Genomic DNA, 24,582 nt, shown 5'->3' on the forward strand with positions numbered 1-24,582 from the left:
AGATTGGCTGTGGTGGCATTGGAGCACACATGGAAGTATTTTCATGTACACAGCATTTCCAATCATTAAAGTAAATTACTGAAGAATTAACATTTTGTACCAAAAGTTACCTCAGTTGTTGCATAATTAGGCAGATAACTCACACCTCATTTCTACATTGCTCTGAGAACGTATACAAGTGAGGGGAACGGGAACCTACGTGATCTCTGATGGCTTTGCAATGTTCCCCTCGCAGTGGCGGAACTAGAGTTTGATACCTGAGATGGCTGAGGCTTCTTCTGGAGAGTTCTTTCTGGGCTCAAAACTAATATTGTCAGAAACCTGATTAATCAACAATAGGGCCAATATATGAACTATATTTAGAATAAATTTGTCAGTGATTATGTGCCTTTGGTCCATTTTTTTTGCATTGAAAAATTGGAACCTTTTGCTGAAGACCTGGGAAAAATTGTGCAAGTGGAAACGTGCTAACATGCTACAAGTAAGCTAAAAGGCTACCTCTATCTCAGATGGAACTGGGAGGTGCAAGACAGACAAAATTATCCTGTCATCCCTGGTTAATGTGAGCTAATTAGGTGGTATATTCATCCATCCATGAAACATCTATTTCCTAATGCTAAACACTAGAGGGCATAACTCATACATTATAGAGAACACCTAATAAATCTGGAGAAAAGAGGTGTTAACATTTGTCACAGAAACACATTTTAGAGCAAGGTTACTGTACCTGGTGGTTTCTTCTTCTTTGAGCCAGATTCGTTAGTTTCACAGATATACATGGCCTCTTTCTTACCTGTCCAGTTTGAGTCTCAGCTCTGAAAAGTAACAATTATTCGCAATTATTTCAGAGGACATAAGTGCAAAATTCTGCCCACTGCAGTATTCAGGGAGCTGTGAAGAGAACTCAGTCTGGTCGGTGTAGGTGGACCTCTGTGCAGCAATATTTATTCAGTCTTTCTTCAAAGCTTCACCCACATGAAAACAAATATTGGTTTTCTCATCACCTCAAGGCCAGACAATTATTCTCTGCTGTCCCACAAAACTTCAGCAACAAAAGAAGATTAATCAAGATAAGCAGAGATACAGTTTGGGATCATTGAGGTTGATTTTTGGTATTGAAGCTGCTGAAAATGTTTTCAAACCTTTAACCCTTTAAAACCGCACATTACACATTACATCCTGTGTAATTTAAGTCTTTTAAACTGCAACTTTTTGCCTGTAACATATTTCTAGTGTCATAATGTTCATAATTCAGCTGAGTGAACTTACTTTTGCATGTCTGTTTTGTGAAATTTACAACAGCGTTATATTTACACACATTCCAGTTATGTAAGTGAAAGGCCACTATCAATCACAGGTGTGTCAGGAAAAACTTGCATTCAAAGAGGTGATATACCATTAAAACTGCAATATCTTTGTTTAAAAAAAAGTGCATTTTATGTTGTTGTCAGATTGCTTGTACATTGCGATTGTTCAAGGATTTTGGATTATTGTGGGAAATATTCTGTGGCATCATTCTAGTCAAGTCAGTTTTATTTGTATGGCACCGAATCTCAACAAAAGTGAACTCATGACATTTTCAAGTGGAGCAGGTCCAGCACCACACTCCTTCAATGACTTTACACCCAACAATTCTCCACGAGCAAGCACATCCTGCAACTATTCTCTTGTCCTGTTCACACAAAGTCCCTGAACTTACTGAGTGCTCAGAGTTTTGCCTCCATACCACCCTCACTGTAATGATGTAAAACTGCTTAAAAGAGTGTGCAGCAGCAGAATTAGCTTAGCGCTGCAGCTAAAATATAATGTCCTCAAGATTTCCTCTTCTGTCTGTGACTCATATCTCTGAATTAGTCTGATAGAATACCCAGCCTGGTATCAGTGACAACCATGCAGGCATGGTGAGAAGGTTGCCCTAAACACAGCCTAGCCCTAGGCTAAAGGCTAATTACATTTCTGACTTGCTGAAATGTACACCGTCTCCTGAGAGAGCATTCTGGAATAACACTCAACCCTGTATCAGATATCTGATGATTGATTTCTACCTCATAATTACTCTAATGTATTAATAAATCATCAATTTCTTCAGTAAATTGAGGGTCTGACAGTGTCATGGGAATCATCTGCTTGTGTACATCACTAAAAGTTGAAAGGTTAGAGTGCATATAGAAGCTTATGGTGCGGAAGTGGGCCAGCTCGCTCGCTGCCTATCGCTGAGATCATAATGTGATTTAGGAATATTGGTAAGTGTGTTAATCTGAAGTCAAGCAGCTAAACTCATTGAGATTCTCTTTTGCAACAGTAGCATTTACAATAAATGCTATGTTATGGAAGCTACAACATAAAGCAGAATAAATACATAGTGATGCCATAGGAACACATTAAAAGTCAAGTGCTCAGTGTGAAGGTTAGAGGAGGTGAGATATTCAGAAGCATGGCCTGTGTTTTCATGTTAACTATGCAAATGCACTTCACCACAAATACGTCTTTCGTTTGTCTGTGCTGGCAGTTGATAGAGTCACTGTTGGTTTATTAACAAGAAATATGGGGGACATGAGGAGGAAGAATGGCTGAAAAGGTGAAAACAAGTTAGTGAACTTGATAATGAACAGAATAAGTGAAGATGCTTGACTCTGATGATGATGATGATGATGGAACTGATGACAAAGCCTGGGATGGATATTCTGCACATTCAGGCCAATCCCTCCTCAAGAGATCAGCTAATCGTTCTGCTCAAGCAGAACAACTCACACATCACCGGTGTCACCGGTGACAAGTGTCTACACACACACACACACACACACACACAAAACATCTACTTCTTCTTTACTACTGTCTTGTTTGTTGAGCAAAGCACACCCGGAATGTTTTAATGCACAGACGTATTTGTGTATAGAAGAAAACGGAAAACTAATTTTCATCATACGTGATGATTTCATTTAAAAAAGGGATGCCGTACCAACTTTACTATTTCAATTGGGTTCAAGGGTTCATTTTTTCTCGTCGTTTGTTCGCCTCATTTATGTTAATGTGAGAATTTCCACACAAATGTCCACTGGACTCAACAATGAACTGAGAAGCTTTTGGTTGTCACAGGTCAAAGGGCAATGTCACTTGACGTGACCATAAACAACTCAGGAACGCCTTAATAGCATTTTCTTCAAATTTGGAACAAACGTCCACTGGGACTGAACTGCAACTATTTTGGTGATTGAAGGTCCCAGTGACAGTCACAGTGCAGAAGCCCTCGACAAATGTCTTCATCCTAATTCTACTGTTTCTTTTTCCCTCTGTTCTGATATTGCAGAGAGGAACGATGACCACTGTCCAAATGTCCGCTATAAAGAATGGAAAATAATCACTGAGAATGAATTGTAGTCTGTATTCTTGTGCGCTCTCAGTGTGCTTCGTATTTGTGTTTTCAGTTGCCGGTTGGATTATAATCTCTGGTGACAGTTCATATGCATCACATACTAGTCACGTTTACGCATTGTGTCACATGCACTTCCTTATTCAGTGTAGCCTAATCAAGACCATCTCCAAACCTCAACTGTGCCATGCAAATAAATCTTATCATCAAAAAATTGAATCGTAATTTAAGAAGAATGTAATCTATGGATTAAGAACATTTCCTCATTCCATCTGGGAAGCATTGTATCTCTTTCAAAACTGTATCCTCTGTTGCAGAATATTTCTTAGAAAACTCTCTGTTAGGGACTCTGAAATTATCCTTGAATTCGTGATTATTATTGAATTTATCCATAATTTGCCCTTTATTCCCTAAATACGATAATCTCGTTACTCTAGCTCTTTATAGAATTACATATAGATTGTGACTGAGAAACACAAGTACACTTCAGCTTCTGGTTGGCTCCCAACATTGTCTTCCTTGACAACCCTTTGGCCGAGGCATGTGCAGGATATGGAGGAGAGCCAGCAGAGTAACACTGGGCATGATTTAGTAGCAACATCAATTACAAATTTAAGGGCATTAATTGCTAGTTTCAGGAGACAATCGATCAACCTTTCCTATTCAAGAGTATGATCTCAGCATGAGCAGAAACAGGAAAGAGTGCATCCATCCATGCAGCCCATGAAATATCCATCATAAATATCTCAGTGTGCTCTCAGCTGGATGAATGCTCCGAGGAATGAATGAGGAAGTAACTGTTTTCCTCTTTCCTACTCAGGGGAACTAATAGAGTTAGCCCGAGGGTAATAGCCTGCGGTGGAGGGGAGAGGCAGCTGCAGCGTGATACTAACAGTCAAGCTATACCACTTGATACTTGGACCTCAGACACCATGCTGACAGATGATCCCGCACGCTAAAATGAAAGGGATCACGCAGTTAAGGGAAACGGTTCTTCAGGGTGATTCAGAGCTGGTATTTGAAATGTCTACCTGTAATTCTGTTGCTGGTCCTTGTCTTGACTTCACATCTTGTGTTTTTAGCTCCTCCCCCTGAAATTATCCCATTAGGGTCATCCAATAGTTTAAGGGGCGACTCACACTCGGCAATCCAAGCACGTCTGTCTGCTAAAGTCTGGTCCCTCTGACCATGGTGAGCTCACCTCTCTGGCCTCAGCAGGATGACAGGAGGCGGGCAAGTATACCAGCATACAGACATACATACAGCCAGCTAGCCGGCTCCAGCAGATGGAGAAAAAGAGTCGTCCAGATATGTGACAAGCCATGTTGCAGCATGATAGAAGCATGAGAGTATCAGATGTGCCTCTTGTCTTTCACCTGCTGAGTGCAAGCTAACGAACCTGTAATACTGTTGGTGCTGCTTTCATTGTCATTCCAATACAGTTTCTACGCTTGTTGCCACTGATGACACTTAGTAGGCTAAACCCTGGATTGGCACTGGTCCTATGTGTATACTGTAATGGTACATATTCACACACGTGTCTGTGTGCATCAGCAACTTGACGATAAACTGGAAATCGCAGCTGCTGACAGCAAAGAGCTCACCTCTCCCTCTGAAAACTGATTTAAATGAGCAAGTTGTGGGCAGAGGGACAAAAGGGTTTGCACTTCTCATTTCTCTTGATTGCAGGATGGAAAGAGGAAGAAAAACTCATAATATCCACCCTCTTGGTGATTCATGGTACGATCAGCGCTCCACCTTCTGTTTGATTACTCTGAGTCCTCTGGAGTAACAACCAGTGACCATGCAAATATCAGTGGCTCAATTCTGCAGTAGCACGAGGAAGCAAACCTGAGGTATCTGGGAACTGGACCTGATGGAATTCTGAAAATAATGATTGGCGTCATTATCTTTTCACACACACGTTTATGAAACTCAGATCTGGAGGACATCACCACGGTGGTACTTTCACAGTCCTGCCAAGTATTTTGTCTCTTTTCTGCCAAAATATTCAACCTTGCAGAACAATTTTGGCACTTCAAATTTCAAGCAGGACCCAGGTTTTGACCCCCTCGGCCTCTAATGCTAGTGTCAGACATCTCCTTCACCACCACCCCCAGCCCTCTGATTTCAGCACGGTCCATAAATATTGCATCTAATTCCAATACCCCATTTTGGTTGTGCGTCCCAGCAGAGCATCACCTTGACCTTTGACCAACAGACAGTTACAGTTGATCCTGAGACCCAAAGCTTTCCTGAGGTTTCCCCATCAATCAGTGACTTATGAAACATAACTTAATTACATGTCTGTCATTCCAAATTGTTGTATTTAGTCACACAAACAGGATGTCTTGAATACAGTGTTGAAGTAAGATTAATAAAATAGGAAAGGGTCACACTGTGTCCCCGCAGTGTGACAAATGATGTATCACAAGGTTGGAAAAATAACTTCCATGCCTTTGCAACTGTCTGAAGTGTAAATGGTTACAGTTTGAAATGACTTAAATTTCCAAAACATCTCAAGGTATTTGTATTTTATAACGTCTCAGTGCTGTGGTGCAGGTCTGGTTAAGGACTCAGGCGGCTGGCGTTTTCATTAAAATCTGACTGGTAGCAGGATTACTGGAGAACAATGCATGCTGCAAATGCTGCAAATGCTGCAGGAACAACATGTCCAGGAACAACCCAGTACATTCAGGGTTAGATCTGTTTATGTAAAAGCCCTCTAGACGTGTATTAGAGCAGAAGACTTTACTCTGGACTGAACTAAACGTCTGGCATGTCTCCTCCAGACACTAAAGGTGTGGTGGTGTCAGAGTCTGACGGGCAAAGCAGCAGTCTTTGACAAAATGTAAGTGAAATACACTCAAGTGGAGCACGCCCGCGCCATCCTCAGCAGATGTCCAGTCAGGCAAAACAAATGAAAACCCCGGTGTGAGTGGATCGTAGCTGCGTCAGGGTTTAATATATCCCAACAGGTCTCGGGAGCTGCAGGGGCCAAACGCAATTATAACAGCGCGAGTCATAGATTAGTACTCAATAAAGTAGAACAACACACCATTACATCCAGTTTTTCCTTAAGTGGTTGTTGCTCAAACTCTTTTTTTTCTCTCCCACTACTCATTGTTGCCTCCATAACTATAAAAAGCATCACTTTCTGTGCACCGCCAGCTTTATAGTGGAACCCGCTCTTAACTTATATTCGTAAATGTCAAGCCCTTAAAGGATTGGCTGTAGGCTGAAACACTATTATGTTGCATCAAGCTGCAACAATGAGCGGCGGAGAGAAATGTCATGCATTATTACTGTGTGGATCCATGTGGTAATAAATATCAGTAGAAATGCCAGCGAGGGCATCGGTAGCATCACAAAGGTACGTGTGCTAGACGACACTGAGAGAAGCACGAAAGGTAAATAAACACAACTGAAAACAAAAAAACAAGAAGCTGAGATAAAAAGTGTAGGTGAGCTGCCTCTGCCCGTCTCCTGCCTCCCAAACACAAACCTGAGTCCCCCAAACTCCAACCCCGTGTAAGGGAGCATGTTTGGATGAGGGTGGGAATGTTGTCCATCTTTAAACAGCAAAGAACCAGAACAAAATCGAATATGTGAGTCAACAAGTGAGAACCAGAAGCACCTCTAAGATGAAAAAGATTCAAAGAAATGTACTGTCACAGTTCTTAGTTAATTAATTAATAATTACATTGTCTTAAAATTATAAACTCTCAGGAGAAGGTGACGTGCTGTAAGAACACAGCGAGCAAAACTTTATGACAGAAAACACAGTCTTTTGCGCAAGTGGACACAGTAATAGGAGCTCCTATCAGTCCAAAGCTGCTCTCCACCTGTAGGAGGAAGTCATACGTGTGTTCTTTTTAGAAATCTCTCTGCAGATCTTCCATCATGCCATGCGCTTGCAGATATTATTGCATTTGACTTCCATCTATATATTTCCTGATTGTTTCAATGCATATTTAGTTGTTTTTCACTGCTAAATGCTTGAGGGTTTTTCAATACCTTCCATGTCACGTGACCTGCATCAGTACAGAATATTATCCTTCCATTGATCAAGTCACATGGCAGTTTGAAGTCTAACGTGTTGCTGGATAAACTAAATAATGCGAAGCTTCCAAACGGTCTACGGCACACATACATGACATCTTGTTCCTGACCCACAACAATCACTTTCCCAGTTGATGAACCATTTAAAAGTCATGGAAATCCTGGTGTGAATGTGGAGTTGGGAAAATTCAGGGAAGAAGACCTCCACGTTTACCTTCTGTCACATCCTCTTTGTCCCTGTCTTTCATTCCTATTTTCCGGCATCTCTTCACGTGACTGGTCGTCTCTCCACCTGTGTTCTCAGAGCATGTCAGCTCCAGCTGCTGTCCTTTAAATATCACAGCGTCTCTGCCTTTATTTCTGTTGGATATAGGACATGCTCACCATCATCACCCATCTGAGGGCTCTCGTAGTCCGGCCCACCTCCTACAACCACCATCTGCTCCTCACAATGTTCCTGGAGTCTCATCTGAGAAGTTCCATCTCTGTCTCTGGGCTCTCCTCCACCACCACCAGGGTTCCACGTCACCTCCTATGTTCTCATTATACACAGCGCGACCATGAATTCCAAGCTCTGAAATGATCAGAACACTGTTAGTTCATATACATATATACATATACTCACACACATATATGTACATATGTATATGTAAGATTGTGTACCAGCCTGAAATACTAAACTCCACTGCTGTTGTGATCAGGCGGATCACTTCTTTGAGTGTGGGTTTATCCACGTCTGAGTGGGTTTTCCAGTGTGAAAGGGTTGTAACACTTCTGGTTCAGCGAGCACGACGCACTGATGCCTTGACTGGAACCGGTTCCTTCACAGTCATTCACTGGAAGTTGTTCTAGTTTGTGTTTAAGCTGTAAGTGTTTGTGGATGATCGATCATGCGGCTGGATGAAGAAGATGTGGTATACTTAACGATGACCTTGAGAGTTTGTACAAGGACGTGTTTTCTGCTGTTCGTCTCCATAAGCCTCAAATATACATATATATATATATATATATATATATATATATATATATATATATATATATATATATATATATATATATATATATATATATATATATATATATATATATATATATATATACACGTGGCTGGCTCTCTCTACATTCTGGAGTAACAAAGAAGTGATTCGGGGGATAAATGTCTTCACGAGCTAAAGATATGTGAGCAAAATATACTTTTTTGAGGAAAGTATCATAATAAGGTTGCCGAGTTACGGTATGACACAGCCTTTAATGACTTTGACAGATTTCCTGTGTTAATATAAAGGAGACCTATTGAGAGCCATCTCTTCAGTGAATGGGTGTCTCTAACTTTATAGATCTGAAGCAAATGGCAGACATTATAATAGCAAATTGCAGCTTTCAACAGCAGTGAGAACTAACTCTTTGTCTGGAGGTAAGGTGAGCGTCTGCTGTCTTTGACATTTCTAGAGGCTAAGCTCATTAATGGAACATTTCTCTTTTACTTCCCTGTGAGTGATGTTTTCTGTGAATAACCTTCGTGTTAAGAGCTGAGGTTCACTGCAAAATGTTGCCTAATATGTGGTTTAATTTCTAGTCACTTCATATAAGAGACAATCACACACACACACACACACACACACACACACACACACATATATATATATATATATATATATATATATATATATATATATATATATTGCAATGCTGAGATAACAGTTTTATATTTGTCTCCCTTGTGCATCCTTTGTCTGCATGGCTGAAGAGACGTTGAAATACTTGTGCTCACAGTATAATTATGGATGCTTTCAATGTCAGAGCTGAGGTCATACAAATTGGGGACAGAGAGACCAATTATTTTAGCAGAGACAAGTGAAACTTGAAATGTCATTCAGTTCATACATAATCATTTAAAAAGGCATGTTCGACGGTTCTGTACAGTGAAGAAGGAGCACAGGAAATGGTGAGGTGCATGGTGATGCTGATCATATCTAGCAGTCCTCAACCCTCTCTAGTCTAGACTGGGATGGAGGAACGTGGATTTGCATTTGAACTTTGGCTATTTTTAATTTGCTTATCTGCCGAGATAACCTTGCAACAATCAGCTATTAAGGCAGTCAGGACAGGCCCGACGAATCAATAACAGGAGCTGTGATCACAGAGGACAATTAGAGTTTTACCACACAGGAGAACAACTTTGTGGCTTTGTGACTCATTGTGGAATGAAATAATGTGATGTTAAATGTTATCATGGAATATATGAGTGTGTGTGTGTGTGTGGGGGGGGGGGGGGGGCTCAAGACTGTGGGATTTTTACATTGGATTTGGAGTTACTGCACAATAAGAAAAACCAAAGTTGACGAGATTTGTTCAGCAAGATTGCTGCATAATTGAACACCACTTTTATGATATTTGAAGTGCAAATTCTATCCTTGGAGGTACAAAGCTAACGTTATGCTTTGCTAAACCTGTGACTTCAACATCACAATTAAACTTCACAACATTTTGAAGTTTAATGTCGTCTGTGGTCTCTTTTAGCCACTTGTTAGCAACTTCCATACAACAAACCATTAAAATAGCAAAAAGCTATTTCAGGAATGTAACTAACAACCCACTGACTTTGACACAAAGGAACTGGATATTCAGATTGCTAACTTTTCTGTTCTGCTCTCTTTTGACTAAAATACAGATTTTGCTCATCCTGTGTAAATATGTCTCAAGAAACAAAGCCATGAGGGAATGTCTTTGAAATCATGAGGACCCCTGGTACTACCAGCAATGTCTCCATAGGACTTGGTATAACTAGTTAAACATATATTAAAAGTATGTTGCTCGGCAACATTGAAAAGATGACTTTACTCAAGTAATTCCTGAGTCCTAAATCAAGTTTGAGGGTGAATGTTGTTCTAGTTTGCTTTAAATCGATTCAGAAAAGTCTGAACTAAGCTGCATGCTGATCTGCTATCAAGGGCCTGAAGTATATCATTTGAAAGCTTCACAAATATTCAGATAATGCTCCAGTGAGAGACAATGTGCTGACTTACATTTACGTTAAATAAATTCTCTTGTTGTGCCAGAGGGCAGAGAGGCTTCATCATCTTACCAGGCCCCTTCACTAAAGCAGCAGTTGGCTCAGGAACTGAAATCCTTTTTAAATCTGCTCATCTGTGAGGGAGGGATCCGGCAGACCTCGGGGTCTCCTGCAGCAATGAGGCAGCCGCAGACCGTTGTTCATGTCATTTGCTTAAGCAGCCCACTTGGCTAATTGGTTAGGCAGAGTTCATTTGGCTCCCTCTCCAATTGGGCTAGCCACCGGGGATAGAATGAGTCAGTAATTAGAAACTTGAACGCTGTTTTCACAAATGGCTCGACAGAGATTGAGCCTATTGATCAGGGAATGAGGAAAAACTTGAACAAAAAAAGTGTATCATTAGATTTGCTTGACTGACAATGTGGCATGATCATTTTTCACCAGTATAACTTAAAGGATTAGTCGGATATTTGGGAAATACACCTGGCTGGATTTTTATTTCCTTTAACCACAGTCAAACTAGATTTCTCCCTTCCCTGTTTTCATGCTAAACTAAGCCTAGCTAGCTGCCTCTGTACAGCTTCATATTTAATGCATGGAGTTGGGCGGGGTAGATGCATATAGTTCCCAAAATGTACCCAAAACTATTCTTTAAGCGATTGGCATGTCGCAGGGATGACATGTTCTTGTCGGTCGACTCAGACGTTAGCATCAGTCACTGCCAAAAGTTGGTCAAACTAAAGTTCATGAGACTTACTGGTCTTAGTCAGAAAGATAATCCCCACATTTGAACACCTTTGTTGAATTTTGAAGTGAAAATATCAAAATTAGGGTTACGGTTAAAGCTATGAGTAAAAATAACTTCCCCACCATGTCAACTAGCTTAGCATCTCTTGGTGTGGTTTTGGTGTGATGAAGTTTGTTTTGCCACTGCTGTTTTTAAGCCACATACTCGGCATCAAACTGATGTGTTTTACATTGCTACAATTTCTTAGGCTCGTGTGAACCACTGACCTTGTTGTTGCAACTGAAAACTCATTAAAAAAAAAAAAACCTGACTAAAGAGATGAGGGAACTGGACGTTCAACAGTATGTATATGTGAGGGGAATCTTAAATCCTAAATCCGACTCTTTGAAACATGAGTGACACTAAAAACGACTGGGACAGCCTTGAGTCAATCATACAGGGTCAATAAAGCTATCAGAACTGATAAAAATACATTAAGTTTGCATGAATGTACTTTGTGTCCCAACATTTTGAATGAATTCATTACTTGCTTTACTGAAACTAAACTTGTACTCTACTGTTACATCTTTTCACCAAATTATATCCTTTCAGTTGTTCCAAAAATAAACATGGAGAGAAATCTGACAGGAGTTCTCACGGAGCCCTTTGAGACCGGCTCTGTGGGACATCGAAGCTGGATGTGCCCCTGCAGCCCCGCCACAATTATGACACATATGCTGCTTAGTCCTGTTAAGGCCTGATCAAGGGAACAGGGCCCTGGCACAAAAAAAGAAGAAACAAAGGAACAAATTATAATGTGTTCGACCTCAGCTTGATGTTTACCTCTTGCTCATCAGAGCCTCTGTGCCTTCCGACTTTACACAGCCATCTCATCACCTAATTATCTCCACAACTTCATTCCTCACCCCATCTATCACCTTCTCCCTCATGTATCTGACCAAGTAAATTAGTTCCTTTAATGGAATGCCACCGAAAGCTACTGGACTCCAGTTCCTGTGGTTTCAACACTGACCATTTTTGGCCAGTTTGTTACAGAAATACTGGCAAACTGTGTAAGTGATGGCTGATAAATAGCTAACAAGAAACTGCGGTACAAAAATGCTGCAAAACCTCAGATATTTGTGGGAGGAACTGCACTCACGTTACATCATAACAGATCTTTTGTTAAAACTGTCAAGAACACAATGAAGCTAATGGACACACTTTTCCCTCAGCAGCAGTGATGGACAGATGATTCACCCGACAAACTCCACTTCACGCATGATAATTGTGGGTTGTCCGTCTGTCCCTCTGCCTTTAGCGCGATACCCCAGGAACGCCACATTGCAGTTATGTCAGACTGGCTACTAAAGTCCACTGGGACTTGATGATGAACTGGACAGTTTTGGAGGTCAAAGGTCACTGTGACAGGTGCTCATACATCTTCGAGGTGAACAACTATGATGCAGTTTTTCCAGTTTAGTTCCGATGTGGACCTTCTCCCGGATATGAAACTGATAGAACTAAAGAAAACACAATAATCAATCATATTACACATGTCAGCGCTCAAACGTAAACAAGTGAGTTCCTGAGTGTGTTGAATGTGTTCTAACATAAGAACATCAGAACGCCTCCCAAAGGCCCAGTGTTCATGTCTGGCAGTAGAATTCAGACGGGGTAAATTTCTGAGAGCCCACAATTGAATCACCTGGGAACCGCAGAGTAATTAGTGCTGATAACCCTAATTAACATGCAGAATTAATTTCAGTAAAGTGTTACAAAAACAGGCAACCAGTAGAACTAACAAGTGAGTTGGGTTAAATGTCAAGGTGAAGCTTCCTGGCAACAGACCTACAGAGACCTGCTTCTGACTTAAGCACTAACTCATTCATTTTTCCTCTGACACTGGATATACACTATTAAACCAGTTTTCCTCAAGGTTTTTTTTAATGTATGCGTCAGTAGAAAAAAAATAAAGCAGATTTATACTTAAGTATACATGTTTAAAATTATAATATTACAATACTTCAAATTGCATTGAAACCACTTAAATGGTAAATGGACTGTATTCATACTGTGCTTTTCCACCTTTGCGGCACTCAAAGCACTTTACAATGTTAAATCATTCACAAACACACACACACAGTCCTTCAACAACCTCAACATAAAGTAGGATTAAAAAGGCCATTAGTTCCGGCATGTCTCGTCTTTTTTATAGTTACTTTTCCTGCTAAATTTTTCAAAGTGTTGTGTGTTGCTCGTGTCATAGCTCTCACCTGTCTTGAGTGATTTACTGCATCACTTCACAATAATAATGATAACAGTAATGATGATAATAATAATTGAAAAAGAAGACTTGCAACATGGTCAGAGGCCTGTGACGGATCAGCCAGCAGGATCTGTAGCGTTGCTGTGTGACAGGAGTCTGCCAGGTGAGACTGGAGCATTTATGGAGCATCCATAAATATGCTTCATCCAAGACTGTTGGGATGAGATTGTTAAGCTCTCCTGAACGTTCCCAGCACATAAGGTCAGGGAGACCAGCCTCCAGCAGAAGCCCCCCATCACTGAGTCAAACATCCACCTGTTTTATGTTTACTTTCCCTGTTACAGGGCCTAGAATTCGGTGCAGGACGTACCACGTGATGGTCACGTGATGGTCACGTGGGCCCAGTGGTGCCAGCGCTGTAGGTGTGTGATAGTCACTGCTCAAGATAGTCATAACCAAGTTTCTTCTTCATCTGGACTTTACGGCTAGCTGATTGAGGTGTCCTCAGAGAATGAGCTGAACTTCCCTGTGTCCCCGGATCAATAAGCTAATCAGTGACACCTCTCTGTGTCCTCCTGTCTGGCCAGAATCTGGTTGTCTGCTCCGTGTGTGAAGGGATGACAGGGTGGTGACATGAAGGAGTTCCCATCAGTGCTGCCTTATTGATGCACGGACTGTTTCAAAGAGAAGCGCAGCAGTGTTTGTTGATCCTAATGCGACGTCAGGAAACTCCTACGTTTGCGTGAATGTCCTCACACATGCTGTCGCTCAGACCTCAAATCAGTCAGACTCAGTGGGCGGGACAGGAAGTGTTGTGTCATGGTGATTTAACTGTGGCTTGATGTTATAACACTTTTGTTTCCTCCCCACAGATTGGGAACCGTCATGACATCGATCCCACTGTCACTGTTCATGTTAGCCTTGAATCTGATGCAGTCCCGGACCGATTCAGAGAACTGCTCCTGGCAGGCGGTTAGCAACACCACGATTAATGTGGATTTTGACAACACGACTGATCCAACTGGCAACACAAGGTCACATGGTCTAGCCTTAGGAGGGATGGCCACTGTGGTCACTTTCAACCTGATATGCTTTCTGGTGAGTTCTTCCTGCTGAACACCTCCTGTGTTCACTTTTACTGTTGTGAGAGGGTTTGGTTTTACTTGTGTACTTCCAGGCGTTGGTGGGGGCGTTTGTCTTCTTGAGGAAAGTAGCATGGGGCTACTGGCAAATTGCTGCAATGAATGAAACTGGCAAAATGTAAGTACAAGGTCTTGAAATGTACCTGTTGAATAGGAAAGGTTTGGGTGCACGTAACAGTGAGTGGTTACTTGAGTGTTTCATCACTTTAATCTACGAGATTTCAAAAAAATCAGTGCCACATTTTGAAGTTGAACCCTTCATGCTGCAGCTGCTGAGATGGTTCCTCCTCTATCAAACCGATTCACTGCATTTGTATGTTTCAGTTGTCAACTATTTCTTCCTGAGGCTAAAAGAAGTGATGGTAGAATATCTAATATTGCAGATGCAAATGTTGCAGTGTTGCTGGCTTTTAACATGATGCAAATACTTGTATTTTCTGCACACAGTGAAGCCGCTTCCACATCCTCAGACGCACCTGAAAACCAGAAGCCCCTCGAGTCCAAGTCAGATAAACTCGACGGGGTTAGTGTGCTTTCAGTCTTACAGACTGGAATGTCGTGTCTTTCCATCGTGATTGATGTGAGAACTGGTTCGTCATCTTCAGTGTTGTGTTTTTCGTTTGTCGGAAGGGTTTCCATTGGCTGTTGACAATGCTCACACTCCGGTAAGACAACCTAGTGTCGAACAATTCTATGTACGCAAAATAAACTGAATAAAATCTTCAGTGTTAAATATGGATGAGTTTTATGTTGATGTGATCTCTCTGCAGGACGAGAGTCATCCGGGACAAGTGTGGAGAAGATGCAGTCCACTACATGTACTTCCAGTACAACATCCTTCTCCTCCTGCTCACGGCGTGTGGGATCTCGATGGTTTGCATCCTCCCTGCTAACGTTTTCTTTGGAGACTTTTTTGGTGAGTTGACTAATATAAAAGGATTGACTTACCTCAGTTTTGCAGCATTTGTTTTCCAGTGTGTTTTGTTTTTGCAACAGGACACAGTTTCACCAGCTATGGGCGATACACAATCACAAATTTGGACACAGAGTGAGTTTTTATCATACGTTGCACCTTAATTTTGAGTTGTCGCTGTCACCAAATCCATCTCCCATTTTCTGCTCCCCAGTAACCAAATACTGTGGCTGCACATCGCCATCGCGGTCCTCTTCCTGTTTCTGACTTTGTACTTCATGAGAAAACACACCTCTAAGATGAACTACAAGGAGGATGCTCAGGTGGGCGGTGTGTCGCCAGCAGAAGAGCACCACATGAGCACAGCATGCCTGTCTGCCATTGCTAATCCTCCCCTGCCCCCCTTCATTACAGGTGAAACGTACCATATTTGTCACCGGAATCCCCAAAAACACGGAGGAAGTGGACTTGAAGAAATACTTCGAGTGAGCTCGCCACCGCCCTCTTCCTGCTTTCATTAATGCTGCTGATTTGTCCAGATGCTCAATCTCAGAGTCACTCGCTGTCTCCACTCACACCTCTCCCATAGGCTCACTTATGAAAACTGTAATGTGGTTGAAGCCCGCAAGTGTTCCAATGTGGCCAGGCTGATGAAGCTCAACCTAGAAAGGTACCAGTTTGATTTGTGTGTGTGTGTGTGTGTGTGTGTGTGTGTGTGTGTGTGTGTGTGTGTGTGTGTGTGTGTGGTTTGTGTTCCCCTTTGTAAGTGTCGTGGCTTACATTTGAGCACCGACTCACTTGATGCTTTGTGTGCAGGAAAAAGGCAAAGGACAGCAAGCAGTTCTTCGTGGACCTGCAGGCCAGAGAGGGCACCACCGCCATCATCAACTCAAATCCCTACAGAGAGCTTCTCTGTTTGGGCTTGCCAGAGGTCAGGCTGACACTCCTGAAACCTTTTACCTGTTCATGTAGATTTTACTAGTGTTTCTGAGGTGAGATGGCATGTTTTCCTATTAATGATCAGGGAAGCTCAGGGTACAGGGATATTTGTTACTGAGGGAACATTTGTTTCTGTCTCTGCTTGCCCTCCCAGGAAGAGGCAGTGAGCTACTACGGCCGACTGGAGGCTGAACTGAAAGATGACATCAGGAAGGAGAGAGAGAGAGTCGATAGGAAACCTCTAGGAATGGCCTTTGTCACCTTCCACAAGAAGACCATTGCTGCCAGGTGAGTATATTTACACGCAGTATAAGGGTTGTCCGTCAGGCTCATTTGGAATGGACACATTCCGTGATCTGCTGGACGGGTGTGTGTTCTTAGGATCATGAAGGACTTCAATGCCCTCCAGTGTGAAGGCTGTCACTGTCAGCGGAAGCCCGGATGCTCTCATCTCAGCGGCAAGCTGCAGACATACAAGTGGAAGGTTTGCTACGCTCCGGATCCACAGAACATCTTCTGGTAAGAACACAGCGTCTGACGTTCGTCAGGCGGATGGAGCACTTGTTTGATCATCACTGTGGGCCAGGGACTGATCTCAGTCCAACCCCTGGATGACCTTCATCGCACAGGGAGAATCTGGCAATTGGAGGATTCCTCTGGTGGAGCCGCTTCGCCATCATCAACTTGATCCTCTTCGCCATCATCTTCTCCCTCACCATCCCGTCCATCGTCGTGAACAACATGGACAAGATCTTCTCCCTTCTACACGATGGAGAGGAGTACATAAATGTAGGTGTTTCAACTCTGGACGATGCCGTCATTTATGGTCATCTGCTTCCAGTTGTTTATGAGGACTTTTACCCTTGAATTGAACATGTCTGTGTCTGCTCCGCCCCCAGAATCCACTCCTCACTCAGGTCTTACCCGCCCTCCTCCTGTGGATCCTCTCCAACATACTACCTTACATGGTCAACTACTCTTCATCCCTGCAAGCCCACTGGACCCGGTGCGGTTTACACAGCCAGCACATTCTAAGGTGGTGTGTTTGTGTGTGTGTGTGTTTTTGTAATAATCCTCTTGGTCCTGCAGGTCAGCACAGAACAAGAACACCATGTATAAATGCTACGGTTCCCTGATCTTGATGGTCCTGTTACTGCCCTCGTTTGGACCCAGCAGGTGTACCGTGTTCTGATTTCAGCTGCAATATAAAGGAGTCCAGTGATGTATATTCATCATCTTTATGTATCATCTCTCTCTCTCTCTCTCTCTCCTTGTAGTATTGATTACATATTCCACTGGGTGCTGGACTCAGGAGTCTTCGAGAAGGCTAAAGTGAGATTTGAGTAAGTAGCATGTGTTGTGCTGCTAGTTTTCCTTGTTTACTTTGTAGTACAGCATGTATACATTTACTTCAAGTGGAGAAAGGTCTCAGACATTTGATAGCTGAGTTACTTTTCTTCCTCTTTAGGTTCCTCTTTCTTCCTGACATCAGCTCCTTCTTTGTCAACTTTGTCATTTCTTGTGCTTTCACTGGGAATGCCTTGGAACTACTGAGGATCCCGGGTCTGTTGGTCTACCTGATCCGCCTTTGCCTGGCCCGGTCTGCAGCTGAGCGCAGGAACGTACAGAAGGTCAGTGTGTGTCTTCTTTACTTATTTTAAGTCCTTTGGGGATCCGTGGGAAGGTTGTCAGAGGTTTTTATTGGCCAGAGAAGAGGAGATCAGCAGGAGAATGTCATACATCCATCAGGATCTCTTCTAACATATTTGAATCCAGAAAGGAATTTTGATCATGCGATTTAGGAGCTTCTATGTGTGAAGTAATAATGGAAACTGAACAAGGAACTCTGGGTAACTGAAATAAGCATTTCCTAATGAACGTGTGGTGTGAACGTGAGGCTGAGCTGCTGAAATGAACTGAGAGATGGAGAAAGTAGAATCGTAGATGTAGAACAGCTGAGGGGAGCTCAGCTCAACAGAGCCCTCTGAGCCTCAGCTCTGGACATCCACTCCTTCACTGTTGAGGCGCTGACATAGATCAACAGAATAGAACAGATACATGGGAAATAATTTATATTCATATCAACAGTGCCAAGAATTGTAAGTGTGACATGTTTCTGTCCTTGTGCAGTACCAAGCATCTGAGTTTGAGTTTGGAGCATCTTACGCACGGATGTTGTGCATGTTCGCTGTCATCATGACGTACAGCATCCCATCTCCTCTCATCCTGCCTTGGGGTTTGTTCTGCCGCGCCATCATCACTAGTGCAACGTTGGCCTGATACGATCCTTTGCCCTGACGGCTGTGCACCCCCCCTCTCTGAGCAGGCCTGGTCTACATGGGGATCAAACACATGGTCGACAGGTACAACCTGTTTTACGCGTACGTGCCAACCAAACTGGACAAGAAGGTCCACCATGGAGCAGTCAACCAGGGCATGACTGCTCCCATTCTGTGTCTCCTCTGGATCCTTTTGTTCTCCATAGTACACTCTGGTAAGACCAACCCGCCAGCGGGCCACGTCTACTCTTTCACTGTTGCTGTTTTAAAATCCTGATCATTTGAATGTCCATTGAGCTGAGGCTAAGAGTCCCACTGCTCTCTGCTCCTCCAGGATATCAGTCTCCTAAATCCCTGTTCACGTTGGTGGTCATCATCACCACGAGCGTCATGTGCCTCGCTCACATCTTCTTTGGACATTTCAAATATTTAAGTGCTCATGTCTACCAGGTAACAAGGAGTTGATCTGCCTTGGCTTTATTGTATTTGGCTATTTTAGTTCAACATGCCATGGTGACTCTGTCTCCCACATCAGATCCAGGACCAGGACATGAATGATTTGGAAGGGGGTCCATGTGCAGTGGACAAATCCGAATCAAGAGAAGCAGCAGTAAGTTTTCAGTTCAGTTTTTAATAAGACCTGTTTTCTTGTGGGTTCAGTTTCTCTTTTACAAAGAAATGTTCAAATAAAGCTGAAAAATCTTCAAATCTACAACTAATAAGTAGCGATACACATACAAGGTCGTGTAATTTGGGAAAACCTGCAAAGGAAAATGCATGAATTTGGAAATAGCTCATGCCACCATTGGTCCAGGAACAGGAACTAGAAGTGTTGGAGAGTGTTTTATGACACACGATGACATCACCTCCTTCCCTGCCTCCTGCACCTGCTGTGAGGCAGCACAAGAATACCAGATTTAAAGATGCGTCGTTCTCTCTCCTGCAGCAGCTGTACATGGCTGAGGTGCTTCAAGAGCTGGTTCTCGAAGAGTCTCAGGACTCAGCTCTAGGCAGAGATGCCAGGGACGACCAGAGGTCCTCGCCGCTCACCACCATCGACATGGACAGCGCGACTAGCCAGGTACATCAGCAACTGAGTCATGAGGAGTTGGACAGCATCAGAGAAAATACATGATAATTCTAATATTTTAATATAGATAAATGTAGCACCTTACAACCATTGGAGACGGGTTTGTGAAAGCCAACAGGTGGCAACTACAGAAAGTTCTCACCAGTGAAGGGTGGACTGATCCTTCACAGCGAGACAGAAGGAGGAACATCGACACCAACAAACACACAACAAACACACAGCAAACACACAACAAACACACAACAAACACACAACAAACAGATGTATTTCCTTAATATATTTGTGAAAGAGAGAGTGATGGGTTAAGGAGGGCTTTTATGAATAAACTAAAGACAGTTGACAATAAAACTGAGTATCAGTCGTATATCCTGAGACGAGAATATTCCCCCAAAACACACACACACACACACACACACACACACACACACACACACACACACACACACACACTGTTGCATCCAAGTCTATGTCACTGACTGACAAGTGTAACATATCAACCAAGCACAGACTCACTTGTAATGAAATACCTCAATGAGCAGATTACAAGTTTCCCCATTTGGAAATTTCATTACCACTCCCATAATTGGATTGAAAAATGTAATTAGTGTTTCTGGGATAACGAGCATGTGATTTAAGGGTCAATGTCGATGACATCAGACGTCTTAAACTCGTGTTTAACCCTCTACAAGACATCTTGACGAGAAACTTACCGATCAGTATATTTTATATTTAATCATTCCAAAGACACGGGTCAATTTTGAATCAAGATGACATTTGTAAAAGGATGACATCTTTTACATTTATTACCAGTGAATCCTCAACGCGTGGCCATGAGGTACAAGTTGTTCCTGCGTTTTAAAATGTGTGGCCACTAAATAATCAAAGCGTGGGAACCTTTCAGGGCCACAGTTTCTTCTCTTCTGTCTGCGGCTGCTCCAGGTTGTGTACTTCATCTATTTTCTTATCTCTAATTAAGACAATTTTAAAAAGTGGTAAAAACCATTTAGTGAGGTGGTACCAACAGTCCACAGCGTCCCATTTTGGAAAACTAATTGGAATATATTTTCTTGCAATGGAGTAGTTAACCAGTGTGGAGGACAGAGAGGGAAATGTAATTTGCTGCGAGGACTTCCCCTGTCCCATGAGTTGTGATGTAGAACAGAACCAGCTTTCATACAGCAGCGGAGCCTCACACGCTCTTTCACCATTCTGTTTAAAACCCTTTGGCCTGTGATCAAACAAGTTAATAGGATGCATCGTGCACAGCCCAGCCAGTTTAATTTACAGTCAAATCTACTTCCCTGAAATAAATGTACATTGTGTAGGCATTCTTTGCATTTCCACAGGGGCCGAGTTTAATTGTTACCCTGCCTACCTTAAAGCATTGTGGCTGATGACTCCGAGTGATTGTGATTATTAAATAAAAACGCCCCCAGGACAAGAATCCGACTCCCCACGGAAGTTTTCCAGAGCTCAAAAGCTTGTTCAAATTAAACAAAAATGAGTGCCTCAAGTGATAGCACTTGACACAAATCACCCGAGACGTACTGTATAAGAGCCACATATGAGAGGAAGGGAGAGAGAGAAAAAACAGTGGTGATGAGAAGAACAAGATGTAGCATGTTCTGTTCTTGGCACATGTCTGAGACTCTCAGGAGTCTTTGGAGCTGCAGGCTCAGGCCTGACCTCTGAAGGAACCGGGCCTAAGGCAACGCCACAGTGGGGATGTTTATCTGAATGATTGAACGGGTCAGGTTGCACATCAGAAGCACATTCCAGTGTAGACATGTAACCTGGGCTGCATCACATGACTACATGACTTGAGTTTCCCAACTGGATGACTCGCACTTTTAAAACTTAAAAAAAAAAGTCCTCACAGATTTACAGGAGCTGCCGACAAGTCTGTGTGTGTGACTTGAAAATGTTCTCATAAAAACGCAAAAAGTAAAACTACTGTTAATAATAACACAATTAATTTCAAGTCTGTGATTTTAAACTTAAAGTTGCAGTGCATCACATTAGCAGAGAGGAAAAGATCATCATCGTGGTTAGAGTGAAACCTCACCACTGCTGGTACGTCCTGAGCAGCGGCTCCTGATGCTGCTGCACCGATCAACTCCCCACAAACCCAAATACTCCATCAAAGCAGCCAGGAAACAACAGCCTCCTCCACTCAGAAGCGTTCAACGGGAATCTGCTGCTCCGCATCTGCCAATCTTACCATCCCTTCACTGCTCCCTCCACCTCTGCATACGGATCATTATGTGTTCCAGCTACAGTGGTACACCAGGTGTGTCACGATCCATTCACCTCAACGTAATATCTCTGAGCGCCAGGAGGGAACTTCCTCAAATTTGGCTCAAGTATCCTCTGGGACTTCAAGATGCACTGAAAAGATTTTGGTGGTCAAAGGTTTACGTTGCTGTCACGTCACATGAGCCCAGAGTATCTTGAAGGACTCACTCACCACCGTGTCCGTGGGGACGATTTCATCGACCATTAAAACCTCAACTAAAATGTTACGATGCGGCCGCAATCACACTCCAAACGAGTGCTCAGAGAGTGAGAACCTTCCAAAGGTTCAGAAATCAGTATTTTTTCACCTTTTAGAGAATCTTTTGTATCTCCTCTGCAAGGCAGCACGTTTCTCTCTCAGAGCAGCGTTGTCAGACAGTTTTACCGCCTCCAGCAAAGTTTCTCAGCTCGTTCTCCGATATTACCTGAGTTGAAACTGGCCTAGAAATAACACTGGAATGGGGGGAAGAGAGGAATTCGATATTGATAAGTATGGGGCTAATGGAACTTGCAACAGGGGTATACCCCAGCGTGTCGCTGTCGGAGTCCCTGGAGACATTTTGACCTGTGTTTTGACCTATGACCCCGGGGTTGTACTAGAACCCGCGGATGTTTTTCAGCGTGCGGCACTCGCGCCTGAGTGCAGCGGATCTTCAGTTAGCTGTGGCGTCTGTTCCTGCAGTCATTAGTCGGACAGAAACGTTACATGAACAGTTTTACTGAACAAGCAGCTTAATTTCATCATTTTCCTTAACAAGTGTGCAAGTCAACACACTAATATATTCACCCGGTAGCCCTCGACTCCATTAAAATCAATCATCACTCTATCCATTGCTGCTCCCACGTTGAAGCTTAGTTATTATGCAACAATAAAGGCGAAGTATAATTGAATTTCCTTCCATTTTCATGTTGCGGTGAGTGCGATCCAATATGACACTTGATTAAAAGAAGGGGCTCCATCTCGTTCACCGAAGACTTTGGGGGAGAATGAGCTGGATTTCTTCTGTGAGAAAAGAGGGAAAATAATAAAACCAAACAAATGTTACCCTCCTCGCCTCTGTTAATGGAGCTCACAGTGGCGTTCCAGAATTCGAGACTTTGCGCTGTAAAATGCTCAATTGACAGAAACACCCAGAGAAGATAATATGCATTATATAATACAGAATGTGTGAAAAGGCTGAGGAGGTGGGAAAGAGGAGCTCACTGGAGGCTCTCCTGTCTACGGAGGACAGTCTGTTCTGCAGCAGCACATTATCAGGATCAGGAGCAGTAAAGGGGGTCCACACCAGCACCAGTAGAACCAGAACGGCGTGGGTTTTGATCGTCCGTCAGGGTTTCGCCAGTGTGGCAACAGAGGCGCAAATATCATGAGAACACAGTGCAAGAGATGTGTTATGCTGTTCTAAGACACCCCCACACACAAACACACACCCCCCCCCCCATCCCCACTAACCTCCAGGCCTGACCTGGCCTGAGCCCGATTACATCATCACTGAGCTGGACGCTACTAGACCCTGACATTTGGTCGGGAATCCCACGGGTCAGGATTTACTTAATTGTGTCACAGGAGCAGGATGGGAGCACTGTTGAGGGACTAGAATGGGAGTGAAACATCACTCTTGTGTCAGGCTCTTCTGCACACATGCACACACACACGTGTGCGCGCACACACACTGAACTGACGGATAACAAGTTTACACCCCAAACTGAAGGCTAACACACAACAAATGAGCTAACGACAGGAGACGAACAGCTTGAAAATGACATTCTCATCCCCTCATCACACTGCAACATCGCTTGTATACACACACACACACACACACACACACACAATTTTGAAAATTATACAATTGCCATTATTTTGACTAACATTGCCACCTTCGAGGAACTGAAGCCGTGTGATTGATCCCTGGTCTCGTTCTATGTTGACTCACCACCACGAACCTGAAACAAACTCTGTGCCTTCCTGGGATTTGAAAATTTGTAGTTTTCGACGTCGCAGCATGCGTCTCCACCATCTTTGAGGTCGCGCGACTGCTTCTACGTCAGTGTGATGTCACCGCCTTTGTTCTGGCAGGCCAAGTTGTCCTAAAATAAAGGTGACGAGCTCAGTCTCACCAGAGGAACTAAAAACACTTCTGAGAGCCGGAAAAACAACAGATAACCTTTATTGAGTTGAACACACAACGTTGTATCTTACTGCTGAAGAAAAGGATGGGCCTGAGCAGTGGTGTCAGGCTTTTGTTTGCCATTGAAATATTTGAATTTTACACCCCACCCCCAACTCCCCCACCCCCAACTCCCCCACCTCCCCCCGAGATTTTGTGGACAGTATTTCTGATTATTTTTGCCTTCAGTTATTTACTTAATAAACACTCATTTGCCTTGCATAGAACTGCATATTTGTCCACATTCATGTTGATAAGACACTTGGAAAATATCCCTTCAAGGTACACTTTGAATATTTAAAAATGTCCAATGTA

General features: G+C 43.0%; 1 protein-coding gene across 11 annotated transcripts in view; it reads left to right on the forward strand.

Annotated features, from left to right (window-relative positions):
* LOC147251765 (mechanosensitive cation channel TMEM63B-like) overlaps window positions 1-24,582 on the forward strand; it is a 52,081-nt gene that overhangs the window by 17,125 nt on the left and 10,374 nt on the right. For 8 of the 11 annotated variants that reach the window (XR_015118671.1, XR_015118670.1, XR_015118672.1 and 5 more), the window contains 22 exons: window positions 14,314-14,539; window positions 14,619-14,701; window positions 15,031-15,106; window positions 15,214-15,248; window positions 15,354-15,499; window positions 15,580-15,631; window positions 15,711-15,819; window positions 15,911-15,981; window positions 16,086-16,166; window positions 16,313-16,427; window positions 16,590-16,723; window positions 16,817-16,954; window positions 17,065-17,224; window positions 17,335-17,441; window positions 17,525-17,611; window positions 17,713-17,778; window positions 17,904-18,066; window positions 18,566-18,671; window positions 18,762-18,929; window positions 19,049-19,164; window positions 19,250-19,324; window positions 19,661-19,795. Coding sequence is in view for 3 of the 11 variants with exons in the window: in XM_086219678.1 (XP_086075804.1) it covers window positions 14,327-14,539; window positions 14,619-14,701; window positions 15,031-15,106; window positions 15,214-15,248; window positions 15,354-15,499; window positions 15,580-15,631; window positions 15,711-15,819; window positions 15,911-15,981; window positions 16,086-16,166; window positions 16,313-16,427; window positions 16,590-16,723; window positions 16,817-16,954; window positions 17,065-17,224; window positions 17,335-17,441; window positions 17,525-17,611; window positions 17,713-17,778; window positions 17,904-18,066; window positions 18,566-18,671; window positions 18,762-18,929; window positions 19,049-19,164; window positions 19,250-19,324; window positions 19,661-19,795 (2,436 nt within the window). In the remaining 8 variants the exon portion in view is untranslated. Of the gene's footprint in view, window positions 1-14,313; window positions 14,540-14,618; window positions 14,702-15,030; window positions 15,107-15,213; window positions 15,249-15,353; window positions 15,500-15,579; window positions 15,632-15,710; window positions 15,820-15,910; window positions 15,982-16,085; window positions 16,167-16,312; window positions 16,428-16,589; window positions 16,724-16,816; window positions 16,955-17,064; window positions 17,225-17,334; window positions 17,472-17,524; window positions 17,612-17,712; window positions 17,779-17,903; window positions 18,067-18,565; window positions 18,672-18,761; window positions 18,930-19,048; window positions 19,165-19,249; window positions 19,325-19,660; window positions 19,796-19,871; window positions 20,168-24,582 lie in introns of those variants that run through there. The other 3 variants (XM_086219680.1, XR_015118676.1, XR_015118677.1) reach the window with 3 other exon arrangements.

The sequence above is a fragment of the Aulostomus chinensis genome, chromosome 12 (assembly GCF_037954235.1).
Source record: "Aulostomus chinensis isolate RoL2024-O1b breed Wild chromosome 12, RoL_Achi_v1.0, whole genome shotgun sequence".
In the NCBI taxonomy this organism is placed as follows: domain Eukaryota; kingdom Metazoa; phylum Chordata; class Actinopteri; order Syngnathiformes; family Aulostomidae; genus Aulostomus; species Aulostomus chinensis.